General features: G+C 40.4%; 3 protein-coding genes across 4 annotated transcripts in view; 1 reads left to right on the forward strand and 2 right to left on the reverse strand.

Moving 5' to 3' along the window:
* Positions 1 to 2,363, reverse strand: part of LOC113238588 (cyclin-dependent kinase inhibitor 1C-like) — a 34,498-nt gene extending 32,135 nt beyond the window's left edge. Inside the window, exon 1 of one of the 2 annotated variants that reach the window (XM_026475416.1) lies at positions 2,068 to 2,363. In XM_026475416.1, the coding sequence (XP_026331201.1) occupies positions 2,068 to 2,106 (39 nt within the window). In that variant the 5' untranslated portion in view covers positions 2,107 to 2,363. The remainder of the gene's footprint in view (positions 1 to 2,067) is intronic. The other variant, XM_026475417.1, reaches the window with a different exon arrangement.
* Positions 2,364 to 13,508: 11,145 nt separating this feature from the next.
* Positions 13,509 to 16,045, forward strand: LOC113238603 (39S ribosomal protein L54, mitochondrial). Its single transcript, XM_026475430.1, has 4 exons — positions 13,509 to 13,531; positions 13,695 to 13,788; positions 15,436 to 15,581; positions 15,827 to 16,045. The coding sequence occupies exons 3-4, from the start codon at positions 15,441 to 15,443 to the stop codon at positions 15,986 to 15,988; spliced, it is 303 nt and encodes a 100-aa protein (XP_026331215.1). The 5' UTR covers positions 13,509 to 13,531; positions 13,695 to 13,788; positions 15,436 to 15,440; the 3' UTR covers positions 15,989 to 16,045.
* Positions 16,046 to 16,104: 59 nt separating this feature from the next.
* Positions 16,105 to 17,373, reverse strand: LOC113238602 (outer dense fiber protein 3-like protein 2). The gene is made up of 4 exons (XM_026475429.1): positions 17,217 to 17,373; positions 16,675 to 17,155; positions 16,506 to 16,608; positions 16,105 to 16,434 (listed from the first exon to the last, which is right to left on the reverse strand). Exons 1-4 carry the CDS (start codon positions 17,233 to 17,235, stop codon positions 16,348 to 16,350), a joined length of 690 nt encoding a protein of 229 aa, XP_026331214.1. The 5' UTR covers positions 17,236 to 17,373; the 3' UTR covers positions 16,105 to 16,347.
* Between the last annotated feature and the right edge of the window lie 1,725 nt (positions 17,374 to 19,098).

The raw sequence follows: 19,098 nt of genomic DNA on the forward strand, positions 1-19,098 counted from the left end.
CAGGAACAATAAAAGTGTGACAACTAAATTATAACGGAGTTTTAACTTTATCTGGAATCCCCATAGTGAGCACGTTAAATCCGAGTGGTTAATAGGACCACCCACGTAAGTTCCTAAATATGATTATACCTTTATAACTAAAAACGGTCTACAAATTATATTTTAAGCTTTAATTGCCTGATACTCGTTTGAAGAGTTAAAAAGGTATTTCGTCCAAAAACCAAGTTACGCTGTTTTCAAAATTGACGAAGAGCATTGATGATGGACAACCTTTAATTGTTTCTGATATTAATAGTTCGACCGACATGTGGTACATAGAGATAGTGGTTAACTCAACATATGTGGAGAAGCCAAAAGAACATGTCGGAGCATAAAGACTTCGAATATGAACATATTGTGCAGTTAGGAGATGGAACATCTATAAAACCCTTGGTGTAAGGAGTATACGATTGCTAGTTTACAATAGCAGTGATTGGCAGGTCGTTAATTTAAAAATCGATTTTGTAGTTCCAGATCTAAAAGTAAATTTCTTTAATGCCATGAGTGCGCTAGAGAAAGGTCTACTGATGTTATTCAATCAAAAATGTTGTAAACTCTTTAAAAACAAAGAGCTTATGGTTGTTGCAAAGGGCAATGGCCAACTGTTTAAGATGATATTTAAAAATATAAGAAACCTTGACAAGTCAAGCTGACAAACTAACAATGTCAAATAACTCTTCCAAAGCAACTAGCCGAGGAAAACAGTAGCAGTAGAGCTCCATGTGAGAGTTTGTCCAGGGAAGTACTGCCACCTTACCTATTTCTGCTGCGAAGCAGTAAAGTCAGTGTTACTGTGTTCCAGTTGTGAAGGATAAGGGTGCTGGTGAAATTACAGGCACATGTCTCAGGGTGACAGGCGCAGTGGCCGAGCCTCTCAGATCTTTGCAATTTAAGGCTTTGAGTGGCACTGCAACTGTTACGGACAGGCATGTAGCTTACCATCAGGCACACAACTTGTTCATACAGTCACTTGATATTAACAAAAAAAAACAAGAATTGTTTATGTCGCATGTTGAATCAATAAAGATCAAAGAAAAAATGGTTGCTGCACATGCTGTTGTGTCAGCAGCTTTTTACCAAGTTGGGAGATGGTCTATCATAAACAGAATGTGACTACAAGTCTGGCTACTAAACATATGCATGACAACTTTGAGCGTCACAGAGGCATTGTTCAGAATGAACCTTATATTGTGGACACTAGGACTTTGCAACCCTGAGAATATGTGAGACCACCTATTGCTTTACAGCATTATAACACTTCTACAGAGCCTACATCGTTAAAAGAGGCCAAGTCCTCCCCAAATGCCTCAAAATGGTAAGAGGCCATGAAGACCAAAATGAACGCTTTGTCTAATAATCAAACTGACATTTTTTTACAAGAGTAGTGAGCGTTGACAATAACGAGAATTTTCATTAAGCCTCCATCATTTCAAGTATTTAAAATGGTAGAGATCTTTGTTTATTAGCCTCCAAATTCTGTGTTATAGTTTCTTTAATGTTTGTTATCTATTATTTGTTGAGGTATGTATGTTAAGAAATGGTTTAAGTCTTAAGTTCCCTTTTGTATGTATGTGTTAACATACTTTTATTGAGGGGGCTGTTGGTATTGCAATCAAAGTAGTTCGGTTTATAAACAATAGTGTCATAGGAAAAATAATATCTCTAGTCTGTCATTCTTACACAAGTAAAAATGTATGTCTTTATTTAAAATTATATATAAATGTTTATTTAAAACTCCAGTTTCATTCCAGTAATCCTACATCTTCCACAAACTACAACTAGTGTCTGGTCCATGGCGATGATTTTGATAGGAAGTGGTAGCATTACAGAGAAATTGTTGCAAGTTTGAGTTGCAGAAAACAGCCAACAGTACCAATACCTACAAATATTGCACCAGCCAAGGTTGTGCTTCAATGTCTGCGTTTACAAACAGTGCTCTCCAAAAGCCAAACTGCAGTTCACTGCTAGATGCAGTGACTACAGCTGACTGTAAGATGTCAGGGGCAATGTCCTGCAGCGTGTACTCACCTCGAACCAGTCGTCGTCGTCCCAGTCGCGGCCGAACATGGCTGCTAGTCGCAGAAGAATCGCTCAAGGTGCGAGCTCGAAACACACTGGCACTCGACGCTTGACACACGCATGACTCATAAGGGATTTACCACGAGATAGGGAAAACTGACCCAAAACCCACCTCAGTAATATTACTTCACAATGCTATATTGAAGCCTCATATTACAGTTAGAGGAAACTGCTCAGCACCCAATAACTTGTTTTGCTAACTTTGATGCATAAAATCAGGCGAAAGTACGTTTTTTGTGATTTCATTCACAAAGATTCATTACAATACATACAAAAAGCGCTTACATTTTTTTCTTATTTCTCTTGGCTTTTCGCGGTAAGAGTTTTAGCCACTTACAGAGTTTTTTTTTTCTTATTTCTCTTGGCTTTTCTCGGTAAACGTTTTAGCTTGAAATATAGAGTGTATAATCTATGCGTTTTAGCCACTTACGAATTGCTTTGACTAACTTTACTTATTTTAGAATGGGGAAACTTTTCTAAAGTTTAAAGGACACTTATTAATCATCCTGCACTGCAGCCCGCCTTGTCGTCCGCCGCGTAAAACGGCCCATTCACTACTTGTATGTCAATCCGCCGCGCAGGCAGGAGAATGCTCAGTCACATACCATATAAATGATTTCTTTCTTTCTTTACCATCCTTTTTTTTACGGGGGGGAAATCTTTATGTGGGGACTCTCCCTCCAGTCTGGAGAGCCACTAATCCCCCAGGGGTCGGCCGCTCTAGCTTGCGCCAGGGCTCCCGCGCCACGTCACGTCATCGTCACTCAGGTGAGATGGAGGTCAAATGCGCACTAATTTTTTATAAAAAAAAATAAAATAAAATAAAACCTTAAATTTAATGACTACTTTTATACTGTCATTTGTACGGTTGTGACGTATGTAAAAGGACTTCATTCAGCACAAGCCACAGCTATAATTGACTGTGGCGCTTTAAATATAAATATGTTCATCAGGAAATATATTATGTAAACTAGGTTAAGACAATAAATTTCATTTTATTTGTTTATTTTATTTACTGGTCTAAAACTAAACAGTCTGTAAATTAAGGCAATATTTTTTATTTTATTTCTTATTTCTCCTGGCTTTTCGCGGTAAGGGTTTTAGCTACTTATTATTATTATTTTCTAAAATAAATTTAGATAAATAAGTATACATAGAAGAGTTATTGGACGACAACAAAAAATGGATGGAAATCAGAAGAAGTTCTTTATTTAGCCAAGAGAAATTGGAAAAAAAAATCATTTGCAAATTACATCTTGGTCATGGATGTTTCAATGGACACCTGAATAGATGCTTATGACCTCCTCCCCGTCGTGCACTCACTGTAACTACTCCACCAACCCTTGCAATATTTTTCGATTGCCCACATTTTTCTGTCTAGAATAGGTAGGTTATCGATGACCTACTTGAACTGTACAAAAACCTTGAAAACATCCCGTGTTCTTCATCAGATCTCCTGAAAAATCAAGAATGTTATCAAATTTTACATCATTTCGTGACGCACTACCACAACCGGATACTCCACACAACGGTTGAAAATTATTTACCTACTATTACTACTACATACAGCAAGGCGCTATCTGCACACGCGCAAATGTGTGCTCAGAGCGGCAACATAGCGAAAATTCTAACGCGAATCTGTTATCTATGATTCTATTTCTATTAATAGAATTCTAATAATTATAAATGTCTAATAAGTATTTATATCGATATATTATTATATTTTTCATTAATTCACTAACTAGAGTAATAAATGAGTAAAGTATAACATAAAATGTTATATTTCGGACCTGTACTTTAAGTAAGGTAATCAAGATATTTGAAATTGCAAGTCTAGTTAATAATTAGATATTTTCACTACCTACGTAATATTTATCGACAATACGAATAGAAAATTCGCGAAGTCATGGCGTCTAATTCTATTGATACAATAAATTTGTATTTTTTATACATACTTAAATTACTCTGCAGCAAATAAATGAAGAAAACAACAGCTTTAGACACCAACACCAAAACAACAAAGTATTGAATTTATTAGAGCACTGCCCAAAATTTCAAAGTCTGTTTTTATTTTCACCTCAGTAACTGAAGATGAGATCAGGAAAGATCAGGAAAGTGGTTTTGTCAATTAAATCTAATGCTGTTGGGCACGATGACGTAAGTAGAGTTATGGTAATGTGTATTTTAGAATGTATACTCCCTATTATCACGCACGTAGTTAATTTCTCGATGATGACTGGGGCTTTTCCTTCTCTGTGGCGAAATGCTCATGTAATCCCTCTTCCAAAAGTTACTAACCCCAGTCTGCACAAGCATTACCGTCCGTTCTCAATTCTTTCTTTTCTTTCTAAAGTCTTAGAGTCTGTCGTTCACAAACAATTGTCTGTTTATGTTTACTCAATCAATATCCTTTCTCCATTTCGATCAGGTTTTCGACCAGGTCATAGTACTTCTACTACCTTGTTATAGATTGTTGAGGATGTAAGCAGGGGCATAGACTGTACTCTACTTATTGTGCTGGTCCTAATAGATTTCTCCAATGCATTCAACGTCGTGGATCATGACCTTCTCCTTGCCACCTTAGACCACCTAAACATCTCATCAACGACAGCTGATTGGTTCGCATCTTATCTCCGCGATCGCCAACAAGCGATTCGTATTGATCTCTCGTTCTCAAATTGTCGTCAACTCACTTTTGGGGTACCTCAGGGTGGAATTCTCTTTCCTCTCTTGTTTTCTATTTTCATAAATTTGATTACGTCCAGCATTAAATGTCCTTACCACCTGTATGCCGACGACTTGCAGCTTTATACCGAGGTTAATGGCGGTGGCATCAGTAATGCAATTGTATTAATTAATGACGACCTTCATATCATCTCGGTTTGGTCCCAAAGGTTTGATATCAATGTGAACCCTTCCAAGTGTCAAGCCATCATCCTTGGAAGTTCACGCCTTTTTTCGTCTTGTGATATGTCGTGCGTGACACCAATAATGTTTGAAAACGTAGTCATTTCTCTGTCAAATCAAGTAAAGAATGGGGTTGGGGCTTATTATTGACACAGGCCTTACGTGGTATCCCCAGGTGTCTGACGTTTGTCGTAGGATTATAGACAAACTAAGAGCTCTATACAGGTTTAAGAACTTTCTTCCCATTAAAACCAAAACTCTCCTTGTTCAAGTTCTAGTGTTGCGTGTGTTACAGTAACATCTCTCAAGTCTCTTTGAACAAATTATATCGTCTTCTTAACAACTGCATTATGTTTATTTTTGGTCTGCGGAAGTATAACCACATCTCTAATTTTTGTCGTCAACTAAATTGGCTTCCCATCCGTGAACGCAGGTCCTTAAGAATATTAACCACTCTTTTCTCCATTTTGTTCATTTCAATTTCAAATCGCTCGGCCGGAATGCGAATTTCGATCTTCCCGTAGCCTTAAGCTCTCTATTCCTTCTCACCGCACTGATTTTTTGTCTAATTCTTTTACCCTTCATGCCACCCGTCTGTGGAACATGCTCTCGCTTCATATATGACAAGCTCAGACCAAATTATCTTTCAAGCGCATGATGCGCAAACATCTGTTTGACAATTGTCAAAATCAAGACTCTGTATAATGTTGCTTTCAGTACATACATTATATTATTTGTTATTATAATATATATGTAGGTTTATTATGTATGTATAATAAGTATGTTTATATTATGTTATTTATTTATACCATACAAATTATCGATTAGCTTTCTAGTATATTGTTCTTCTTGTTTAAGTGTAGCACCAACCTATTGTTTTTTTTCTGTTTGGCCAATTGGTTGACTGGTAGAGAATGCCTTATGGCATTAAGTCCGCCATTTGTACTTCAGTGTTTTGTACAATAAAGTTTAAATAAATAAATGAATTTTATTCGTTCTTTTTATTGTTAGCATTTCTGTTTGCTAGTAGTGGAAGTAAGTAAAATATATGTTCATCTTAATCGTTTTATTTTCACAGACTTTTGAATTCACACAGCCATTACTCTTCTTTTTTTAACGGCTTCGACTCTTAACATCCCCTCTCAATTTTTTTTAATTTTTTTTTAATAAATAACGCACATACTCAACATAGCCCCGCACTAGGGAAACCCTGTGTCGCGGGTGCCATGGACATACACAAAGACAACCACAAATTACACCCACACTCACGAGAGAAATAATTGTAGGCATACAAATATTTCTCCCGGCCCGGGAATCGAACCTGGGACCTCTGCGTGGCAGTCCGGCATGGTAACCGTTCGGCCACAGAGGCAGTTCATTTTTTCAAGTTACAAACAACAAAAAAACTTTCACTGCTTGGTACAATTTAAAACACAATAATAACAACTCTGAGGGTCGTATTCCAGAACTCTACTCATTGCTCAAGTCAGGATTTGAGTATGATTTCAAGTACTGGAGATACGACCTTAAAGGCAGGGACATGAGTATGATTTCGAGTGCTAGAAATCATACTCAAGTCCTGACTTGAGCATTGAGTAGAGTTCTGGAATACGATCCTTGCTCAATGCTCAAGTCAGGACTTGAGCAGACTTGAGTATGATTTCATGCACTGGAAATACGACTCTTATGGCAAGGACTTGAGTATGATTTTCAATGCTTTAAATCATACTCAAGTCCTGACTTGAGCATTGAGTAGAGTTCTGGAATATGACCCAGAGTCTCTAATCTTTTATGGCTTAACAAAACTCTCATCTTGACATCTGTCTAATATTTCAAATTGTAAACAAAAATATAACCTCTAATAATTCATTAATTTATCTCTAAAGAATTTAAAGTTATCACTGCACAAAGGTTTCGTTAAGGTATCAGCGATGTTTTTGTCACTGCTCACATAATCAACGTTCAGAACTTTGTTGCAGACAACATCCTTGACAATATGCACCTTAATGTCTATATGTTTCGAGTGCTTTGCATTATCATAGTTATTCCATATTTTTAAGGCACTATTATTGTCGACATATAAAATAACACTAAACTCTCCAAATTCACTGCATAGTCCCTTCAAGTAGAGTAGTTCAGATACACACATTGCAGCAGCTATATATTCTGGGTCAGCTGTTGATAACGCAACGGAAGTCTGCTTCTTTGAAGACCATGAAACTAAATTATGACCATGGAATATGGCCATACCGCTGGTACTTTTTCTATCAGATTTGTCACCAGCCCAATCAGCATCTGAAAAACCTGCTATTTTATTGTTTTCTTTATTCTTCTTGTAGGTAAGTTTTAATGATTTTGTTCCTTTCAGATATTTCAGGACTCTTTTAGAAGCTTTCCATAAATCTTGTGTGTAATTATCAAGATATCTGCTCAAGAAAGTGGTTGCGAAAGTGATATCCGGTCGGGTCATCATGGACAGGTAAGTAATACTTCCTATTAGTTTTCTATATGGAACTTCTTTTGTTACAGATTTATCTTCAGGCTGATATCCTGTTATCATCGGTGTATCCACAGCATTGCACTCAATCATATTAAACTCTTGTAATATTTTATCAATAAATTTTTCTTGAGACAGTGTTAACGTGTTTTCATCTCTCTCTATTTCTATGGCTAAGTGTCTCTTTATATTACCCATATATTTTGCTTTGAATTCTCGATTCAACTTTTTAATCATACTTTCTATGCTTTCTGAGCTTCCAGTCAATAGGATATCATGAACAAATATAACCATCCATAAATTAGGTGCTGTGTATAAACACACGTCATATCTAGATATTTTCAAACCGCTCTTTGCGCAGAAGTTATCAAGACACTCGTTCCAATAGCGTGGTGCCTCCTTTAGACCATACAATGCTTTATTTAACTTTAAGCTGTGTCTTTGTTTCTTACTATGTTTGCACACCCTTTGGAATTTTTATATAGACTTCAGTTTCCAATGTTCCATTGAGAAAGGCCTTTGGAATGTCAAGCTGCCTTATATTCCAATCATTGCTTATTGCTGTGATAAAAACAGCCTTATGGTGGCCATCTTGGCTATAGAGAATATACATATATACTGATTCAAGAAATCTTGTTGATAACCTTTGGCAACAAGGCGTCCCTTCTTAATACCATTTTCTTTTGTTCGAAACACCCAGTTTGTATCGATTGCTTTGTTACCTTTAGGTAAATCACATGGTGTCCACACTTCCAGATTTTGTAAAAACTGTGTTTCGTTACATATTGCATCTTTCCATTCTTTACCTTGTTGAGCAGCTTCTTCGTATGTTTGTGAATCATCTTCTGTGATAAGCGCATAAACTAAATTCATTTCATAATCTTGAAACTTTGCTGGTAGCTTCCTCTGTCTCACATGTTTACCTGTATTAGTTCTTGCTTGATTATCTGCATTAGTTTCATCTGTTTCAATTATTTCTTCTGTGCAAATAGATTCATTCATATCTTTGTATTCTGCTTCTCGTAACATCACAGTATTTTTCTTTATTTGTTTATTTGTAATTTATTCTGTAAACGTATGATTACTTTTATCAAAACGAACATCTCGTGAGACAATAACTCGATTAGTTTCCGGGTCCCATAGTCTATATCCCATCATATCCTACCATTCGCATCTCTTTTGTTCTTGCCTCAAGTTTTTTTCCTTTTGGTAAATTCACTACCCATGATATACTTCCAAATACTATCATGTTTTTGATATTTTTTGTTACCGAACATTACATTTACTGGCACATCTCCTCTTAATGATACTTTTATATTTATTGGTCAAATTTCGTCTACATGCGACATTTTATTTATGTATTGTGCATTTATCATATTGTATGTTGCACCTGAATCTATTACAAACTGTATTCCTTTACTACTCGATGTAAACGCTGTATAAGCTAAAAATCCTGTTTTTCTTTATTTGTTTATTTGTAATTTCTTCTGTAAATGTATGATTACTTTTATAAAACGAACATCTTGTGAGACAATAACTCGATTAGTTTCCGGGTCCCATAGTCTATATCCCATCCCATCATATCCTACCATTCGCATCTCTTTTGTTCTTGCCTCAAGTTTTTTCCTTTTGGTAAATTCACTACCCATGCTATACTTCCAAATACTATCATGTTTTTGATATTTTTGTTACCGAACATTACATTTACTGGCACATCCCCTCTTAATGTTACAGTAGGTGATCTATTAAGTTGATAAGTAACGCATCTTAGAGCTTCTAAAGATATTTTGGTAAATTAAAAATTGTCTGATCTAATACTGATAACATTTGTGCCGTTTGTTTTCATTCTGTTTATGTATTGTATTAAAAATTCTTGCTTCACTTTTGGCTCTGAGAGGATAAACTTCAGTGTAGTGGGAGTGATCATCTATAATTGTTAAGTAATGTTTTTCACCATTCAAACCTTCAGGAGTTATCGGTCCTCCAATGTCACAATATATTTGTTCACCAATCTTTATAGTCTGGGACAACTCTTGGTTTTGGAAAGGTTTTCTTGCACTTTTTGCTTTCATGCATATATCACATTTTTCTTTAGATAAAGGCAGGCCTAAGAGACTCATTCCTGCGGGATTTACATGACCTAGCCTTTTGTACCATACATTTGCGGGTAATAAGAAACTTGTTCCATTAACAAATTCGCAATCTAGTACGTATAGACTTCCATTAGATTTGCCAGCAATTTGTCCTTTTTGTGTGTAAATAACAGCATACTACTTTACAGTTTGAGTTATTTATTCTTCGTACTGATAACAGATTGTGTAACAAATTTTGTCAGTTGACAAATAAGTTGACATTGTTTCTAGAGCGGTTACTACGTTTTCGTAGGAGTCGGGCATGGCTAGCAACAAATAGCATAATATCTCACTTTCACTTGGTTTAGCATCTGATGCCTTGAGATCTCTTACGGTCTTATCAAAAGTGATGAATAAGTATTCTAACGAGTTTTTATCATCATACTTCATTAATAGTAATTTCTTACGTGTTGAAAGTTGGATTGCAATGCCCGTTCTTTGAAATGTACTTTTAAGTTTTTCTATTGTATCTTTTGGTGTGCAACAGTCTTCTATTAGTTCAAGATGGCTGTCGGCTATACATTGACTTGTTAAATTTTTTTTATTATACTTTTGCTTAATTCTTTATTTTCTTTGAGTCAGTGGGCTCCTCCTCGATTGATTCTCCTAAACTATGCTCTTCAAAATGAGCTTTTACACGGAAAAACCAATTACTGAAATCCGTTCCGGCGAACTGCGTGATGCCGTATTTGTTTATTTTTATATCATTCTCCATTTTTATTATTTGTGCAGTAGCCCATAACCTCTTATTCGTTCTTAACATTTCTGTTTGCTAGTAGTGGAAGTAAGTAAAATATATGTTCATCTTAATATTTTTGTTTCCACAGACTTTTGAATGCACACCGCCATTACTCGTCTTTTTTTAACAGCTTCGACTCTTAACAATAAATAACTGAATAAGTAAGTAAAGTAACTCAGTAAGTCGTATTCTAGAACTGTACTCAATGCTCAAGTCAGGATTTGAGCAGACTTGAGTATGATTGATATGAGCACTGGAAATACGACCCTAATAGCAAGGACTTGAGTATGATTCTAGTGCTTTGAATCATACTCAGGTCTGCTCAAATCCTGACTTGAGCATTGAGTAGAGTTCTGGAATACGACCCTGAGTCTTAGATGTAAGTTTTTTTTATTTATTTCGTTTCATCTTACGAAAAATGATTATAAAAAGCCATACAACGTAACGTAAAATGATGTTTTATATTAAAGTAAGTTTCGTAATGAATAAATGAAAACTGTATTCAAATATCAAAGCCGTCTTCGCGCGAAAACGGCTCGCCGGCAGCCTTGTTGTCGTTTAGTCAATGTGACCGGTAGAGGTGATAAATAACGTCACGATGAAAAAATCACGATGATCCGCCGCCAAACAGTATCACCGTGACTCGTTGCGAAGGAACGACGTTCCAAAATCACATAGGTGTTCCTCCGTTCCAATAGCTATCCCCGTCACTCACATCACGACATACGTATTTGATACAATGCGCGATCTCCGTTCCGTGGTGACTGAGCGCGCCACTTGTTGTAGTTCTCTTCAAAACGGGCCATTTCGGCGATGGGAGTGAATGAAATAGGATGACTTTCTTTGCTCACTCACAAGGGTCGTAGGTGCTTATTACTACTAGAAAGGGCGGATGAAAAGAATCTGCAGCAGTTATTATAAACTTATTTATGAACAAAGTAAAATATTTTTGTATATTTGTTTTATTATAGGAAGAGTTGGTATTTTATATTTATGTATAATCTACTTTGTGTATTCTACTAGAAATATAATTACATTACACTTTATTGCTATTTTTAACAATCCAAAGATTCGCATTAAATAAGTAGCAAACAAAATTACATTAAATACAAAATCAAATTTTTGAACGGAATAGAAACTTATTACAAAGGGAGTAAAAACTTAAATCATGGTATAAAAAACGGCTATAAGTAGTAGGATCGTATTCCAGAACTCTACATAATGCTCAATGTAGGATTTGAGCAGACTTGAGTATGATTTCAAGCACTGGAAATACGACCCTAATGACAAGGACTTGAGTATGATTTTCAGTGCTCACTGCAATACTCAAGTCCTGACTTGAGCATTGAGTAGAAATGAAATGAAATGAAATGAAATGAAAGAATTTATTTCAGACTACATGTCCATATAATGTTAGTAGGAACTTAAATAACTATGTTAGTAGAATGCAAAATTTTCATTTTCGTTTACATGAATGGACATCCAGTGTTTAAGGATTGGGCTGTCCATCCTCTCTGCTATCACTCTAAGAAGACTGTTGGTACTGCCCCTCACTCTGGCCAGCAGGGAAGCCACTCTTTTCCGAATGATGGCCTGGAAACCGTCGATTCTAGCCTCCGTGAACATCCCAGAGGCACTACAGTATCGAGGCAACCCCATCAGTCCCCTTAGGGCATTGTTGAATTGGACTCGCAGGGCACTGTAGACTTTTTTGGTGTAATCGCTCCACAGGTTGCACGTGTATAGTGTCTGGCAAAAAGTTTTAAAGAGGGTGATTTTCACCTCATGAGAGCATCGTGCAAACCTACGGGCCAGCATGTTACACCGTACCGCCAGTGCCCTGCTCCCTCTCCAAGTCAACGTCATCCGATAAATTTTCCGTGACCCAGTGACCCAGATACTTGAACTTGGTCACTTTTTCCAGTTCAGTTCCGTTTAGAGTGACTAGTGGCGTCGAATAGGTTTTGGAACCTGATTTGAACACCAACAGCTCACTCTTTTTAACATTGTATCTGAGCCCATGGGCCTCGGCATACCTTTCACATACATTGAGAAGTACTTTAAGAGCGCTGATTGAGGGGCTCAACAGCACCATATCGTCTGCATAACTTATGTTATTAACAAAACAACCATCTACTGAACAGCCGACACCAGTGCTACCGAGCTCCTCCATCAGCCCATTTATGTACAAGTTGAATAGGTTCGGAGAAGTCAGCCCCCCCTGTCTTACTCCACATTTCATCTGGTATTCCTCTGAGGGCTTCCCAGCCCACCTAACAAAATTTACTTGATTTTCATACCAATATCTAAACAAATCTGTCAATTCTTTAGGTATACTCGTATTATACATTTTATTCCATAGGACGCCATAGGATACCATGTCAAAAGCCTTAGACAGGTCCAGGAAGTAGAGTTCTGGAATACGACCCTTAGAAAGAAGCCGCTGACTAAAACCGTATATCGTGATGTAAGTTATAGGCGTGACAAGGTCACGGGAGTAACAGTCGTGACAAAATCACGATGATTTATCACTGTGATTTTTTTGGAACCGGAACGACAGTCACGGCGATAGAAATGTAACTCTATTCCCCATGTCTAGTGACCGGCAATGTGCGGGGCGGGGTGCGGTATCTAAAACTAGGGAGGGGCGAAGAGTGTCCGTTCTCTTATTCTTTATTCTCTGGTACTATTTTTTTCCATCCTCTAAGCTGGTACTACATAACGAAGACATTTTGCAATGGCACCCAAGAAAGAAATTACTCTCAGTCTTGGCTGTATGGCGCATTAGTGCTTTTGCCTTTTCCAATCGAAAAACAAAAAAAAAATCACAATATTTTGATTTGATTTGACAGGATTCGCTCTGGACCTTTTGGAGGGAAAAGTTTCGTTTTTATTTTGACTTTCAATTATTTTGTGAAATCTAGTTTAAAGTGGAATAGGATAGTGCTATTGTGCCTTAATCGAAGATTAAAACGCGAAATTATACGAATCTCGAACTAAAATACCCTTATCGGCCCGTTCTAAGGAATCCCGAGTCAATCCAAGCACGCCGCCGCCTCAAATTGCCTATCCTCTTTGTGGCGGCCATTTTTACAGAAACATAATTAAACGAAGACATGGCTCAAAAGACTTAATAATGTACCAAGACTTGGCTGTATGGTGTAAAACCTTTGCCTTTTCCTTTATGGAAAGAAAAAAAAAATGATTTGACATTTTATCAAAATTTAACCTCAATTTTGCTACTGTACTAAGTTTCGATATTTATTAAGATAATTAACTGTATGCAATGTTGTATGCAAAGGTGGCGAGCATCGTGAGAGTCTACGGGGCGCGCGCTGTACACTGCAGCGCAGCGAACCTTGTCGTCGTCAAGAAGACAACCTCGGCCGCGGGAGGTGAGCATTTATCGTTACTTTCATAAATTTCCCGTCTTATTAGCATTGTATATAATAACATATATGAAGTCTACGTCCAAATGCAGACAAATGCTGCGAATTGCTGTTTCTCCTCATTTGTTGTACTTATGCTGTAGGAACTTTACGTAACGTTACAATTAATAATAATAATAATAATAACGCATACACTCGATATAGCCCCGCACTAGGGAAACCCTGTGTCGCGGGTGGCATGGACACACACATAGACAACCACAAATTACACCCAAACTCACGAGAGAAATAAATGTTGGCCATACAAATAATTCTCCCGGCCCGGGAATCGAACCTGGGACCTCTGCGTGGCAGTTCGGCATGGTAACCGTTCGGCCACAGAGGCAATTGAGCCTCTACAGTTTCTTACATAGGCAACTTCCATAGGATGGCAGCTGAAATAAATAAATACGCTTCCCGTTCGTAGCATCTTTTCTATCCTTAAAAAATTTATTACCATTTATCATAATTAATGACAATGGAGGCGTCGAGAAAGCTTAGAAACAACTGCTGCTTGTCACTGATACATTACTTCCAGTTAATACGAAAATGGTCAGTTTAAAGGAGCTATGTCCCCAAAAGATACAATGGTACTGAAGTAGAATAAAATGGAAAAATAATAATGTATTCTATAAAAATTACAGCTGAAGACACTATGTGTTATTTGTACATACATGACAACTAAAACATAACACAAAACAAATGGTAAGCATAATGGCTTCTTTGGTGTTCGCGATTGCTACACATTGGAAATCAAACTATTTGTTTCAGAATGCACATTTGTTTTTTCAAATAAACAACCAACTCACTGAAAGTCGGCCCTGACCATCCATGGTACCAGTGAAGAGCCTGAAATGTTGGTGTTTGAAAAACAAATATGTATATGCAACTTAAATCCCTAAAATATTAATGTTTCATCTCTGAATGGAACCCTGGCGCTGCAGCATATCTGGCATGTTTCTCATGAACAAGGGGAATTATTAATACACCCTGTTAAGAAAGCATCAATTAATTGGCTTTTATGAACTGGTGTAAACTATTTTTTCAAGGTACTCTAAATCCCCCAATTTAAATTTTTATTTTAACTTGTCTTTCATTTTTATATTTTTTGTTGTGATGGAATTTATGCCGAAATAAATAATAATTAAATTGAATTGAATGAATTCAAAGTAAAAAGCTGCTTCATGTTAAATGATTTAATGGAAATGGCATCTCACGTGATCTATGGCATTTTAACAACATGGTTTCCATATTGGTGCTTAATTATAATAATACTTTGTCAAAACATGCAATTCAGTTACCTACTGGTAATTCAATGTATGATAAATTTGTGAGTCCATGGCCAAAGTAAACCAGTTTCCGATTCCTCCCACTAGTTCTGTTGTACATGGCTAGATATGTGTGTGTAGAACACCTGGCCTCTAAACACATAGATGGTGCTATTCTAACATCTCATTATGCTTCTAATATGTTATAGAATGATAAGTGATAGTTACCAGTGTCCATCAGGTAGACCAGCTGGATTGTTTGCAGGTGTGAATGACATAAAAAGAAAGATGAGTAATTACATGTAATTGGCATGAGAAGTTAATTAAGCTTGTGTTTATGCGACAGGTGTGATGGGCCTCGGCAAAGGCAAGAAAAAGGCGGGCAAGCTGGGCACCATAGAGAAGAAACAACTGCCCGTTGAAGCCGATCCACACCGTCTCGTTACTTACGTATGCGGCTCCAACATTTACACCATTGGGGAGGATGTAAAGGTACATCCCCAACTTTAGGTACGATTTATCCCTTCGTGCCTAACGCTTCTCTGGTTACAGAAGCAAGGTACATATGTGTGTGGTACTTACCATTTTCTGTTAATTACAGATTTTTTCCATGTTCAAACTGCATTTTTTCTTATAGTAGAAAAATAATTGCTTTATTTACAAGCCAAACAATATGCGATTGGGGTTTACATTATCTGTTCTTTTCCACCTCTCATTTCCCCTCCCGTGTTTTGCAGATTAAGGAGGATAGCGAGTATCCAGACTGGTTGTGGCAGCTAAACACGGGTCCCCCACCTCGCATAGAGGACCTCGACCCCAACACCAAGCAGTATTGGTTGCGCGTGCGCGCTGCGGGCATGCGACGGAACAATAAGCTCCGTTCAATGAGAAAGTTCTGATCTTTGCTCGCGTGTTATATCATTGTAAAATAGATTTATTACTAGACAATTAAATTGTAAGCCCCCAACGCATCTTTCAATTTTTGAGGGGAGGGGAGGCATTCAAGTGATTCAGTCTTCGATTGAACTAGTTTATTTCATTGCGGACGATACATCACGTTACTAATTTTATTTTAATAACCCAAAAATAACGACACAACCACGCAAAAATTTGGACTCACCGGGACGAAATAGAACGATACTTAAACTTCAATCATTATTTTCGCTTTACAATTTTTACACTTGAATTCGTGTTGCGACCCGTGTCGCGGCGTGTCGCGTCGAAGAGGGGCAGCCGCACCCCGCGAGATCCGCTTCAGCTACAGGCAGTCCATCGTGTCCTCTTTAACTATCAGCGGCGGGGCCCACTCCCCGTGTTTCGTGCCGAACGAGTACGAGTACGGGTTCTGCAAAACAGGATGCGAATGAACAAAGCGGGACTGGCGCGAGAGTCTCGAACGGATCGAACGGCTCGTACCTTTTTGACGTTGTACAAGTTGGGCGGGTAGCAGGCGGGACCGGGCGACTTGGTAGCCTTGCCGGGGCCGTCCAGCCGCGCACTCAGCGAGTAAATCGGATACCTGCAACCGTACACGAGAGTCAATCGTCGCCACGACGCGGGGACGGAGGATCGGCGGAGGGCTCACCTCGTCTTGTAGATGTTCTGGTCGCGCTGGAAGTACGCGGCCGGCCCGGGCGACTTGCCTTTGGCGTTGTAGCCGACGCGCGCGCCCATGGTGTAGGCGGGCCCGCCCGGGCCCATGCGCAGCGCGTACGCGTTGGGCGCGGGGCCCTTGGAGGCCGCGGCGCGGCCCAGGCGGGCCCCCATGCTGTAGGCGGGGGCCCTCGGCTCCTTCATGGGCGGACAGCGCTCGGGCGCGTGGGCCCCCGGCCCGGGGGTCTTGGTGGGCGCGCGGGCGCCGAGGCGCGCGCCGAAGGACCAGGCGGGCGCCGTCATGGTGCCGTCGCGGGTCACGCGGTCGATGCGGTAGGCCGGCCCCGGGCCCAGCGAGCGCAGCCGGAAGCCCGCCATCACGCCGAACGAGTACATCGGGTTGCGGTAGCGGGACGGGTCGTGCCCCGGGAAGCCCACCGTCGTCGGCAGCCGGTACGCGCCCGGCCCCGGACCTGCGCCGAAGAAGGGCCTCAGGCGCGTCGCATTCCTCGGGCCTCGCTGCAAGGCACTTACCTAGCGGCCTCTTCGACATTTTGCTCTTCTCCGCTGCGACTGGACCGAGCGACGCGGGCGGGGTGAAATTGAGGAGTCTATTGCGGGAGAGTCACTTGAATTTTTCACAACAGAGTTTGCCGAAAATAATTATTGCTCGCGAGCATGTTCACGGAAATTTTGACGAAATTTTGACATCGGCAGAGCCGCCGTGAAACAAGTGAACCGATTTCGAATAATGTCGCTGCGATCGCGATCCAACGAGACCGCCGCGCGGAGTTTACTTTCCGTTCTTTATCTGCACGTTTTGCGACGCTCCTCCGTCGAGAAGGTATCGTCCTTACAGATTTAGAAATCGCCAATCTTCATCATCACATAGACGAAGTGCGTCTATCGAATGCATTATGTACCTGGAGCCAGTCAGTGTTGGGCGTTAATCAATTAAATTTCAATAGAAATTCAATCAGATTAAAAAATCAATTGCAATTGATTTCAATTGAATTGATTTTAATTGCAATTAATTTTTTTTTAAGATGGTCTAAGAAACAATTGAAACTAACAATTAAAACCGAAAGTACAGAATAAAAATGTCATTACGAATATGGGTTAAAAAAAAAGGTTATGTTAGTGGGGGGCCGAGAGACGGAGGCGAGCGATCCGCTCCCCAAGAGGTCGAGCGGGAGCGCCGCCTCGCGGCGCAGCGCATGCGGGACCGGTGGAAAGAGGGCTTGGCGGATCCCCCCTATGGAGCTCACACCATAGGGGCGATCCGTCCTGTCCTCGTAGAACCGGTCCCACGGGCCACTGTCGTACCACCTCGTGCAGGTGCTGACCGGGCACGGCTGCTTCGGTCACTACCTGCACAAGGTGGCGAGGAGGGAATCGTCCCCATCGTGCCACGAGTGCGGCGCTGCAGATGACACCGCGCAGCACACCCTAGGGGTGTGCAGCCGGTGGGATGGGCAGCGCCGCACTCTGACGGGGACTGTAGGGCAGGACCTCTCGCTGCCGAGCGTGGTTGCCGCCATGCTCGGTAGCGAGGAGTCCTGGGAGGCGGTGGCCTCCTTTTGCGCAGAGGTTATGTCGCAAAAGGAGGCCGCGGAGCGGGTGCGCGAGGACGCGGCGGACGCGCATCCGCTTCGGCACAGACGTACGGGGAGAAGGCGAAGGCAGTTCGCTGCCCGCCTGATCCCCTAGTGAGGCCAGCGGGCTCTGGACAGGGACTCCGGAACCTGCATTGCACGGCCTCACTCGTCTGGGGGCGGGTCGGAGGACAGCCGACTCGCCCCTCCGTTGGCGCGGGAGCCCTGGCGCAAGCTAGGGCGGCCGGGCGGCGTCGTGGTGAATGTTCACCGATCCCACGGCGCCGACTCAACCGGCGAAAGGGAAACCCGGGGAGGTTTTAGTGGGGTAGGCCCTCCAATCTGGAGGAAGAGTCCCCACATAACCCCTGAGTCTCCCTGGGCTCAAAGGTATCCATAAAGATTTGTTGAAGTTGAAAGAGAGTTGGGGGGCCGGTTAAGGGGCCGGCTGGGAGACCGGCTGGAGGTCGACCGGGGGGCCGGTTGGGGGTCGGTTGGGGTGCCGCTTGGGGGCCGGTTGGGAAGCCGGTTACGGGGCCGTTTGGGGGTTCGATTGGTTCAGTTGGGTATCGTTTTCGAGGTATTTGGGGGTACTCATTACAAATATAGCATAAATTTCTAAATCCAAGATGGCGGACACGACTTTTCAAATAAATGCAATATGAGCATCATTTTCGAGGTCTTTGGGGGTGCTCATTACGAATATGGCACACATTTCTAAATCCAAGACGGCGGACACGATTTTTCAAATAATGGCAAGTTGGGTATCGTTTTCGAGATATTTGTGAATGCTTATTACGAATATAGCATTTATTTCTAAA

Source organism: Hyposmocoma kahamanoa, unplaced genomic scaffold, assembly GCF_003589595.1.
Source record: "Hyposmocoma kahamanoa isolate Upper Pololo Valley unplaced genomic scaffold, ASM358959v1 97, whole genome shotgun sequence".
Lineage (NCBI taxonomy): Eukaryota > Metazoa > Arthropoda > Insecta > Lepidoptera > Cosmopterigidae > Hyposmocoma > Hyposmocoma kahamanoa.